The sequence below is a fragment of the Nannizzia gypsea genome, genomic scaffold (genome assembly GCF_000150975.2).
Source record: "Nannizzia gypsea CBS 118893 supercont1.2 genomic scaffold, whole genome shotgun sequence".
Lineage (NCBI taxonomy): Eukaryota > Fungi > Ascomycota > Eurotiomycetes > Onygenales > Arthrodermataceae > Nannizzia > Nannizzia gypsea.
The window spans coordinates 3,001,162-3,011,527 of record NW_003345200.1 but is presented as its reverse complement, the minus strand read 5'-3'; the positions used below and the strand labels follow the sequence as shown (position 1 = coordinate 3,011,527).

The following is a 10,366-nucleotide window of genomic DNA, read 5'->3' as shown; positions in this document are numbered from 1 at the left end:
TGGACAGAAGACAGCAGCTGGAGGCGAGGATGGCCGTCCGTTACGGTACGGGTCAGTCTATCCAGCGTGGGCAGCGCCGTGGTGAAGCCGTCGAGAGAGAGTCGAGTCGACTACACCAAAGATCAGACGATAACTAGGCCCGACTAACTAACTGCCAACTAAATAACTACTGGGCCGTCTAGCGAGGCAGTTCGAGATGGTAGCGACGGGCTCGAAAGGCTGCTGCAATGGACACTAGACGACGGGCGGTTGCGCACTCTGAATGCTGGCTTGCACTGGCACTGGTTGATGCGAGGAGCTGGCCATATCAGAGGCCAACGTTTGGTCTGGCCGGCAGCATCCACTCAGGACCGCTCGATCGATTAAATTATTCGCCAGTAATGAGAGAGATAAATAAAAAAAAGGGCCTTCGGGAATAATTTATATTAGACGAACTACTGTCCGGGGTTAAGAGAAGATCCCAGTCCCAGCCGGCAAGCCGTCACAAGCAAATCAGCGCGCCGCCCGTTACTTATATATAGGGGAGACGGATCTCCCAACCCAAGGGAACGACACGATCGATCGATCGATCAACCAAACACACGGGTCAGTCACCAGATGTTTCGCTGGGGACGAGAGGTCGAAGAACATTCTACGGACCTCGCTGGTCACTTTTAGATGCTCGGGTGGAAGGAAGCAGCAGCTCGCTCGGCGACTTTCGAACTGTCCATATTGGTGCTCAAGACTACAGGCAGACGCCCGTCTCTATCCCCACCAGGAGTTACCCAGTGGGAGGAGCGGGAGGAGCTGCCAGGTGCATTTATCCGTACTTATAACGGCATCGGAGGTCGACCACTGAACCCCATAGTTATGCGTGGAAGAGACTGTTCCCGTCACGATGGAATCCATGGCGAAGCTGAAGAAGCTACTGCAAATCGTTGTGTGATGCAGCAGCGAATCACAAAGCTGCCACTTTCGTCTCCGTCCATTTGGAGGTTACACACGGCCACAAATTCCTACTTATTGCTACTGGCTCCTTTTGACAGACAAATAGCCAGCTGTGATCTCTCGGCCAACAATAAATAAAACGATGCTAACCAGGCCAGGAAGAAAGAGGAGAAGGGAAGAAGAGAAGAGGACAAGAAAATAAAACAGTTGTATAGTTACCGACCAGCTAGCTAGCTGGTTCCGGAACACGCAACACGACCGCCAAACCAACCCGGCTATACCACAAACCGTATAGAATTGCCTTGTCTCGCAGTTGATCCCCCACCAAGGAACTGCAGAGTCTAAAAGTACTTTTTACTGGATGTGCTCCTGAAAATCCTGCTAGAAAAGTTTCCTCTTGGCCTCTGATCTATTGAAAGGCGATCGCCACCTGAGTGCTGCCGTGTTGTGGCTGCCCACGTTGATCTCTAACGGCCGCCAAAACATCATTCTTCCGGACGCCAGGGCCAGGTTAAAATGTCTCCCTGCAGCCAGAAGATGGCGATTGTATGGAGAGAAGGACGGTTAGATATCACCCACATCGGCCACCTGAGACCAGAGGTAAGGACTGTGAGAGGTTACATTTACTCTCCCAGCGCCTCCTCTGACGCTACTCCGTACTCCTCCATATATCTGCACCCCCCTTCTCCTGCGTTTTGACTCGATGCATACTTCCTACAGCTAAGGCCGTGTCTGCAGCCTGGCTAAACCAAGAGGTGTGTCACTTAGCAGTCTGCGCCGCAGATCCACTCGTGTCGTCGTAGCTGTGAACTTTTTCGTGTTAGGGTTCAAGTGACCCCCTTGATGGGTGGTTATACATATATCCATAGTAGCTCCCCCGCCGGCAATCAAAAGCTACTATCGTCTCTCTGTCTCTCTTCTTATATATCCCTCTCTTTATTTCTCTTTTTACCATACCCTAGATAGGGACCGACACTCTTTTTTTTTTTTACATACTAATGCTTCTATTATGCAGCTCCCTCCAGTATCAGTTATCGCCTCCTGGCCTACGCCCAATTATGACAATCCAACAGAGGTTCATGGCTCTGCCATCATAATCATGACAGCCATCTTCATGCCCCTGATGCTGGCTGTCATTGGCATTCGTATATTCACACGCATCCGGATATTGAGGAGCTTTGGCTGGGACGATATATTCATCATTGCCGCTGCTCTTCCCACCCTCGGCTGTGGGATCATCACCACCACTGCAGCCATCACCTTGGGCTGGAACCGCCATATATACGATGTTCCTATCTGGCAGCTTATCCTAGGTCTCCGACTGACGATGCTATTGGAATGCCTCTTTGCTACCGGCTGCACGCTCACCAAGCTCTCGCTGCTCTTCTTTACCCGGAAGATCATGAAAGGCAGCGGAAGCCCGGCGTTGCAGTGGACTGTGGTCATTAACATATGGATTGTTGCTATCGAACTTGTCATCTTCATTCTAGTGGTCGTCTTTACTTGCAGGTATGTCCCCTTACCCCTTACCTAGCCCCCTACCCCAGCCGTGTAGTATTATTCTTGTCCAGGTTATTCTAACATAAGCACTCTAGGCCTGTATCCCTTTATTGGAAGCTATCTATTTTACCCCAGAACTGCATCAACGAGAGCGCACATCTACTTGCTAGTGGTGCAATCAACACTGCAACCGATATCATCGTTATTGTCTTGCCAATTCCCAGTGTTTTGTCTCTCAGCCTGCCCGTCCGGCAACGGATCGTTCTTATCCTACTTTTCGGTGCTGGTTTCGGTGTCTGTATCGCCGGTGGTGTACGTGCATACTACACCTACCGACTGAATATCGCCCACGACAAGACGTGGGAAGCCTATTACCTCTGGATCTCCGGTACCGTCGAGCTTTACGTTGGCGTGGTAAGTAGACCTTCTCACCTTTTTTTGTCATTTGTTAGTCAAGGCCTAGAGCTAACATTTGACAATGTAGATTGGGGCTTCAGTCGCGTCATTACGACCATTCCTCGCACGCTACATCCCATCTATCTTTGGCAACCAGCGTGAGCGCGCATCGTACGCCTTTGCAAGCACAGTGGCACGGCGCTACGGTTTCCGGCGTTCAAACCGTGGCAAGCCAAAGCCCAGGAAAGTAAAGGAGGTCAGCGAGGCTACTACCATTACCATGAACTGCGACTTTGACTTTGACCTCGGGTACCTCCGCACCCAGAAGAGCGAGATGGGTCCGGTAACTACAGCGTCCCGCGACGGGGCCGCAGAAGAATCAAACATCGGCATACCCCCTGCAGAAACGGGCGCAGGGTCTGCGGAGCAATGACGATGTGATGTTTATGTTGTTTTTGGCGTTCTGGGGTTATGGTGCACATATACAACTCCCTTTCAATGGATTAATGTTTAAACCCAAGCAAACCTGGTGTTTTATGCTGCAGAGGAACAACCCACTGACTCGCCGTTGGCTACGGCTCTTGGGCAACTATCACAGCCGAAGCTGCGCTTTCTTGCCTTGCAGTCGAAAATTACCCAAACGAGATATTACGTAATACGACTTTTCTTTTCTTTTCTTCGAAGCCAAAGAAGAAGAAGCAGAAGAATCTTGGGATGCGCCATTCGGCAGTTCGTGTTCATCTTCGTCTGCCTTGCCACTGACTCTGTAACACCGGAGGTCCCTAGCTGGCTGGGGCCGACTAGCAGCTAACTAGCGGCTCAGGCCAGAATGATGCGAGAACCAACCAGCCAACAAGGCCAGCTCTCCAGCGTGCTTCCATCTGCATCGGCCCCAGCTATGAAACTACCAGCCTGACAAGAACAAAAGGCCCGACCACCACTGCTCGGCATCTGGGCTGGCAATTGAAGCGGGTCGGCCATACATACCAGAGAAGAACCTGAAACTTGACGGGCAATACGAGATTCGATCACGCTAATCGCTGCTCATCCATGAGGTGATCGATCGTGTTGACTCGAGGCGCATACGAAGGGTTCTGCATGGCGCAAGGCGAAGGAATCGCTAGCTAACAGAGCCGACTGGGATATGGAAGCAGGAGATGTTGAAGCATCATTGGATAGATGAAGCACTCTCGCTGTGATGTCCGGCTGGCTGTTGAGGCACCTCCGGGTAGTGAGAGAAGAGAGTCGCAGAGGGGCTACTTTACTTTTCAATTGATACCGGATGGATGCAGGAGCTACCACTTGTGCCTTTCATTTTTGCACCAAGACGGATCTCTCTGTCTATATTGACGTTGTAGTTTATTCTTACTCTATATAATTTTTAATAATACTAATTGCTTTTACCGCTTTTATTAATGACTGCTAACTGGTTAAGTTAATAACTAAGTAAGTAGAAGTGACTCACCAAACTAGGATTCTCCATACAAAATAACATTTTTATGCCACTTCGAACTTTTACCCCACTGCACACTTTTTCTTTTTGATATATTTATTCAGCGAAAAGATAGACGAAGATAAAAAGGCCGGCAGGAAGAGGACCGGGATAGAAGATAGACGGCCATGGCGAGCGCTACCAAGGACATCTTCATTGACGAGGATGTCGGCAAGGACGATGACTCCGCGACGGGCAGCGAAACCGCTGCATACAAGACGCTGGTCTACGCGATGCTGCTACACCCCGCCACGGCCGACGCTCCAGTGCAATATATGACCAGGAAGTCCGAGACGGGCCCTGTTGCTGAAGGGGAAGAAGCCTCTGTGCGTCTGCAGTGGAAGCCCGCAACCAAGTCCGCGCTCAAGAAGGCCACCAACCTCGTCGAGCAGCGGAAGAAAAAGGCGCTCAAGGAGAAAGAGCTGGCCATCAGGGAAAAAGAAGAGGCCGATAAGCGAAGACTAGTGCTAGAAGAGGCAAAGAAGGTCATCATAAAGGAAGACGGGTCGTTGCCTAAGCCCGTCAAGATCAGACTGAATGAAAAGGACCCCACGGTTGTCAGGCCTCGAGCCGAAGGAGACGAGCAGCCAGGCACTCGTGTGCGCGTTGTTGGCCGAGTCCATCGTTTACGGGTGCAGAAGGACATGATCTTCCTGACGCTGTCTGATGGCTACGGATTGCTCCAGTGTGTCTTTACCGGGGACCTGACAAAGACGTATGATGCCATGACTCTTACGCTCGAGACCTCTATTGCCATCCATGGAGAGATGCGTGCCGTGCCTGTGAAACAGCATGCTCCCGATAACCGTGAACTCCACGCGGACTTCTTCCAGGTCATTGGGCGTGCTGCCGGTGATAAGGAAGCCATTACCACCCGCGTGGCCGCAGACGCTGATCCCCAGACCCTGCTGGACAACAGGCACCTTGTCTTGCGTGGAGAGACTTCCTCATCTGTCCTCAAGGTCCGCGCAGCTGTCGTACGGGCGTTTCGAAAGACGTTTGAGCAGAAACAGATGCTCGAAGTCACCCCTCCAGCCATGGTGCAGACGCAAGTCGAAGGTGGAAGCACTCTGTTTGAATTCGACTACTATGGCGAGAAGGCCTACCTCACTCAGTCCTCTCAACTCTACTTGGAGACCTGTATCGCCTCACTAGGCGATGTGTTCTGCGTCTGCCCATCTTTCCGTGCCGAAAAGTCTCTCACTCGCCGTCACTTGTCTGAATATACCCATATTGAATCCGAGCTGGACTTCATCACTTTCAATGACCTGCTCGACCATATCGAGGAGATAATATGCAGTGTTATTGATATCTCGATGGCTGATCCTCAGATCGCCGCGTTTGTCAAACAGCTCAACCCTGACTTCCAGCCACCGGCCCGTCCCTTCAGGCGCATGCGGTACTCTGAAGCCATTGAGTGGCTGAACGAACATGGCATCAACAACGAAGAGGACAAGCCACACTCGTTTGGAGATGATATTGCTGAAGCTGCCGAGCGAAAGATGACCGATATCATCAACAAGCCTATCCTACTCACCCACTTCCCAGCCGAGATCAAGGCGTTCTACATGAAGAAGGATGCAGAGGACCCACGTGTCACCGAGTCTGTGGATGTGCTCATGCCCGGTGTTGGCGAGATTGTCGGTGGCAGTATGAGGATGGATGACTGGGACGAGCTCATGGCCGCTTACAAGAAAGAAGGAATGGATCCTGCTCCATATTACTGGTATACCGATCAGAGAAAGTAAGTTTACCCCTGAATTCTTCTGTGGAATAGAGAGACTTTGTGCTAACTATGAGCAGATATGGTACATCTCCTCATGGAGGATACGGTCTTGGTCTCGAGCGATTCCTCGCCTGGATGTGTGGACGATACACTGTCCGAGAATGCTCGTTGTACCCTCGTTTCACTGGCCGATGCACACCATAAGCATAACATCAGTTTAGAATATAAAATAAATAACAAGATAAATGAAGAATGAAATACAGTTAGAGCAAGGGCCAGAGTAGTCATGAAGATGCATTGTACTAGATGTGAACAAAGGAGAAATAAAAGTAATGCAAATGCTGTGGGAAGTGGGTGTCATCAAGATATGCGATCCCAGGGCGGCCTTGCCTTTTCCATAACAAAGTATGACGAGGCAAACTTCGCGCCACAAGGAGGAAAAAAAAAGGCCGTATGCTTTGTGGACAGTAAGGGGCCATCACTGCTGGGCCTTTTCAAAGAACGCGCTGTCTCCATGGATTATTACCGGACCAAGAACTGCGGCCTTGGATTCGATCATGTCGTCCTGTAGTAGAATGAACTTCTCATCCGAGTCTGCTCCGGGCGACGTGATGGGGCTATCATCTGCCGAAACCGCCGTCGTAGCGGGAGAGTGAGTCAATAGTGGCATATCACTGATTTCCGTGCTGCCAATAAGACTTCCACCGTTTCCATATTCCGATGTAGACCGCAGTGGAGTGGCTGGCGTCTGGTTTGTTTGCAGAAACTGAGTAAGGTATTGATATGCAGCAGTGAACTGCACTGGTTTAGATGGGCCCTGGCGTGTGGAAGACATTGTCTCTGGTTCTTGGTGTAGAATGCTCAGCTGCGGCAGGCTGGTAGAAAGAGATATTGTGGTGTTTGGCAACGAGTAGAGCAAGCCAGGGTCTGAAAATGAGCCGGCCTTTACACTCTTTTGGTATGGATATGACCTGGGAATGGGAACCGGGGAGAAAAATGAGGAGGAGAAGGAAGATGTTGCTCGTGAGAAGAAAATAGGCCTGGAAGGAGCTTCTAGAGGTTTTATAGAGTCTTGATTTCGACACCTGGGAGGCGAAACAAGAAGAAAAGAGAAGCAGAATAAGTAAACCTGTGCTTGCAGGGGAGAAGCGAAGAGGATGGAAGAGAAAAGGTTCTATCTGTATCATTTGCTCATATGATGCAAATGGTACGGATAAGATCGGACAAGGTATAGAGAAGGAGAAGAAAGGTGTAGCTTACCGTTGGCTACAGTATAAAATTGAAGAGTCTGGGTTTGATATCATTCTCTCGCACATGGCACTGCAAGGGAGAAAACATTGTTGAAACAAGCAGTTAGTAAAGCAGGTCATTATTGCAGCTCATCCTTTCTTCATCCATGTGTCATGCATTCTCATGCCTGATCTCCCTGGCAAACGGCAAGGGAAAGGAAATGAAGCAAGCCAGAGAAGGCTTGTTCCACGTCAAGCAATGCTGGCCCTGCACCGCCGAGGACAAGGGTGAGGGAGGGAGGGGGATAGGGGGGATAGGAGAGAATAGAGACTCCTTCATCCATACCAGTACTGGCAAAAGCAGGTGGCCATCTGCGCTGCAACACCCCCTCTCTCCCGCCCCGGTTCCCAGCAGCTGGCGTGATCTTCAGTTCAGGGCTCTGAGGAATGATACTCCTTTATTCGCCTTGCCTTGTTCTTTCTATCCCTTCTTCGACATGCGCCGTTTAATCGCGGACCTGTCAGGCCTGGGATGCAGGCAGCGGCCCTGAGCCTGGCCTGGTGCTGGCGAGGAGTAACAACCTGTCTCGTTCCTTTCTCTCGACTGTGTAGAAGAAGAAAAAAAAAGAAGTCGCACACAATCCGTAGAAAATGATATATATGAGAGGGGGAAAAAAAAGAGAGAGCTAGGCCAAAAAAAGGAACCCTTTTTAATCGAGATATAAAAAGGAAATCTTAGCAAAAACGAGGCCCTGGATTTGAATTTAAAAGAAGGCGAACGAGAACCTTGGGAAGATGCAGGCCGGTCAAGGAAGAAAGGAGCTGCATATGCTTCGAGTCGCTGTTGGTGCTGCTGGCGCTGCTGCTGGCGATGACGCTGATATATAGCTGAGGCGGTGAAACAAGGCCTCGCCCAGCGCTGAGTCACCCAAAAAACCAACGGCCTGAACTAGCCTGGACGGTCTTGTCTGCTTGTCTGCTGCTTGTCGAGCATCAAGGACAAGAAAAAGGGGGTCGTGGCCTTTCTCCTGAGGCTCGGATCATAGGGGACCAGACCCGGTGGGACGGGGATAGCCTAAGAGAGGGTCAGGCGCCGTGCCAGCGCCCACAGTTGACATCGTCACATCGGTCTCGTTCGGTCTTTTTTCTGCGGGTTTTGACACAGTGTTCTTGTCGCCTGTTTGTACATCTCCCTCTTGCTTGTTACTCAAGGGTCTCCAGTTGACGTTTGTCTGCCGTTTGAGACGTCAAGGGGCAAGGGAAGCGGAAGAAGCAAAAATTAAGAAAAAAAGAAGAAAAAGAAGCAAAAACAAGAAAAAGGGAAACGAAAAGGAAAGAAAACGACAGCCTGTCGCGTGATGCTGGAGTCCGACTCTATCCGGCCGAAAAAGGAAAAACAGTGAAAAAAAAGGGCTGAAGAGCATAGGAGGTGGAGGAGATCGAGGAGATCAAGGGGCCGTGAAGGTCGACGGCGGAAATGAAGACGATAGATAGAGCCGGAGCCGAAGGTCAAGAAGAAGGTGAAAGAAGATCAAGTAGATTCAACGCCAAACGCTAAGATGCACAAGATAAAAGTACAAAAACCATCATCACAGCGACCAAAAAAAATGACCTGGCGGGACAGCGTAGCCACTGCTTGTTTGTTGGTCGATCCATTATCATCATTGAGCAGTGGATTTGTCCCCAGCCGCCGTAGTTGGCTTGCCATCGCCGTCTCCGGGCTCGAACAGCTGCTGTGGGGGAGCGGCATTAGGCGCGAGAAACCTCTCCGGCACTCCTCTGGCGCCGACCCCTATCGGCCCAACGAAGCACCCAAACGTCCCGCTCCATGCGTACCGATGTGCGAGCACTTGACGAATTTCGCGGTAGGCTAGAGAGTTCGAGTAAGGGAGGCCGGTCGTTGGGTCACGGTAGCGGGCGGTATGGGAAGTGATAGGACAAAACTCGGCCTGGGTTTCTACAGTCGCTTGTTAGTCCCGCTGCTGGTAAAATAAAGTATTCCTCGCACGAAGGGATGCTGGGATATAGATTAAAAAGGATGACGTACTGGGAAGCTTGACAGGCTTTTTCGGATTGTAGAGGACGCCAACGTCACTTCGTTCTGGAGCGGTAGATGCGTCGAAGTTGTCGAGAACAATGCATGTCCGGGATGATCGTTCAAGAACCGGTTTGTCCTTGTCCGGCTTCTCCTCTGCGTTCAACTCTTGCTCCTGAGGCATGGGCACGACTTCTTCTTCCAAAGGCTTGTCGGTAGCCTGACCTTGGTCTCTCTCGTGCTCATTTTTTTCCTTCTCCCCAGGGTTCACAGCCGATTGCGTGCTTTCATTCTCATGGGTCTCCTCGTTTGGCAGCGCAATCGTTTCTGTTATAGGCGCGTCAGGTTTAGGTATAGAAGTTGTGGCTGCATTAGCCATTTCGGCGTCTGGACACGTCGAAGCCTCCTCCATCGAGGCGTATAAATGTATGCCATCCAGAAACGAACTAGGTTCTTTTGGGGCGGGTTGGCCATCCGTAGGCTGTGCGGGTACTGGGTCAATGGCAGTTTTGGGCTCCTCTGTCGCCTTGTTCGCACCCGGCGCTGTAGGTTGTCCCTCACGGCCGGTTTCACTGGCACGGCCCTTCTTTTTACGGCCGCTCTCAGTATCAGCAGCCTGTCGAAAAGTCTTGATACCGGCCATTGCCAGTTTCTCATTAATCCATTTAGCGATTCCACTCCAGAATGTGATAACAGGCCCTTCCAGTCGCCGATTGTGCAGTGCTTCCATCTTCAACCGCCGCTCTTCGCCTCGCTTCTCCTCCATCTCCTCCCAGCGGGTCAGACTGCCAAAGTTCAGTCTCTCGGTCTTTTCGGCTTCAGCGAGACGGTCCGCCTGGGTCATTTGTTTCGGTCTGGCCTTCTCCTTGCGCTTGGCTGTCTCCTCCATCGTAGCAATCAACTGAACCCGCTTCTGTTCACTGCGTTTGAGCCGTGCATGGGTTTGGACTCTGTTCTGCATAGTCTGGCGACGAGAAGATGCGCGCGTGGGCCCGTCATCGGCCGTGGGGAGCCATGAGATGCGCTCTGATTTCTTCCCTCTGGCGTGGAGCCGGGAGTGT

General features: G+C 51.1%; 4 protein-coding genes across 4 annotated transcripts in view; 2 read left to right on the top strand and 2 right to left on the bottom strand.

Annotated features, from left to right (window-relative positions):
• Positions 1-1,936: 1,936 nt before the first annotated feature.
• Positions 1,937-3,256, top strand: MGYG_03147 (integral membrane protein; the record flags this gene model as incomplete). Its single annotated transcript, XM_003175575.1, has 3 exons — positions 1,937-2,436; positions 2,523-2,841; positions 2,912-3,256. The coding sequence occupies 3 exons, from the start codon at positions 1,937-1,939 to the stop codon at positions 3,254-3,256; spliced, it is 1,164 nt and encodes a 387-aa protein (XP_003175623.1).
• A 1,187-nt stretch (positions 3,257-4,443) lies between these two features.
• MGYG_03146 (asparaginyl-tRNA synthetase) lies at positions 4,444-6,245 on the top strand (the record flags this gene model as incomplete). The annotated part of the gene is made up of 2 exons (XM_003175574.1): positions 4,444-6,059; positions 6,119-6,245. 2 exons carry the CDS (start codon positions 4,444-4,446, stop codon positions 6,243-6,245), a joined length of 1,743 nt encoding a protein of 580 aa, XP_003175622.1.
• Positions 6,246-6,519: 274 nt separating this feature from the next.
• On the bottom strand, positions 6,520-7,357 carry MGYG_03145 (hypothetical protein; the record flags this gene model as incomplete). The annotated part of the gene is made up of 2 exons (XM_003175573.1): positions 6,520-7,126; positions 7,302-7,357. 2 exons carry the CDS (start codon positions 7,355-7,357, stop codon positions 6,520-6,522), a joined length of 663 nt encoding a protein of 220 aa, XP_003175621.1.
• Positions 7,358-8,931: 1,574 nt separating this feature from the next.
• The window catches only part of MGYG_03144 (hypothetical protein), a gene marked incomplete at both ends in the record, with an annotated part of 1,956 nt that continues 521 nt past the window's right edge, over positions 8,932-10,366 (bottom strand). Inside the window, 2 exons of the mRNA XM_003175572.1 lie at positions 8,932-9,227; positions 9,318-10,269. Of these exons, the coding sequence (XP_003175620.1) occupies positions 8,932-9,227; positions 9,318-10,269 (1,248 nt within the window). The remainder of the gene's footprint in view (positions 9,228-9,317; positions 10,270-10,366) is intronic.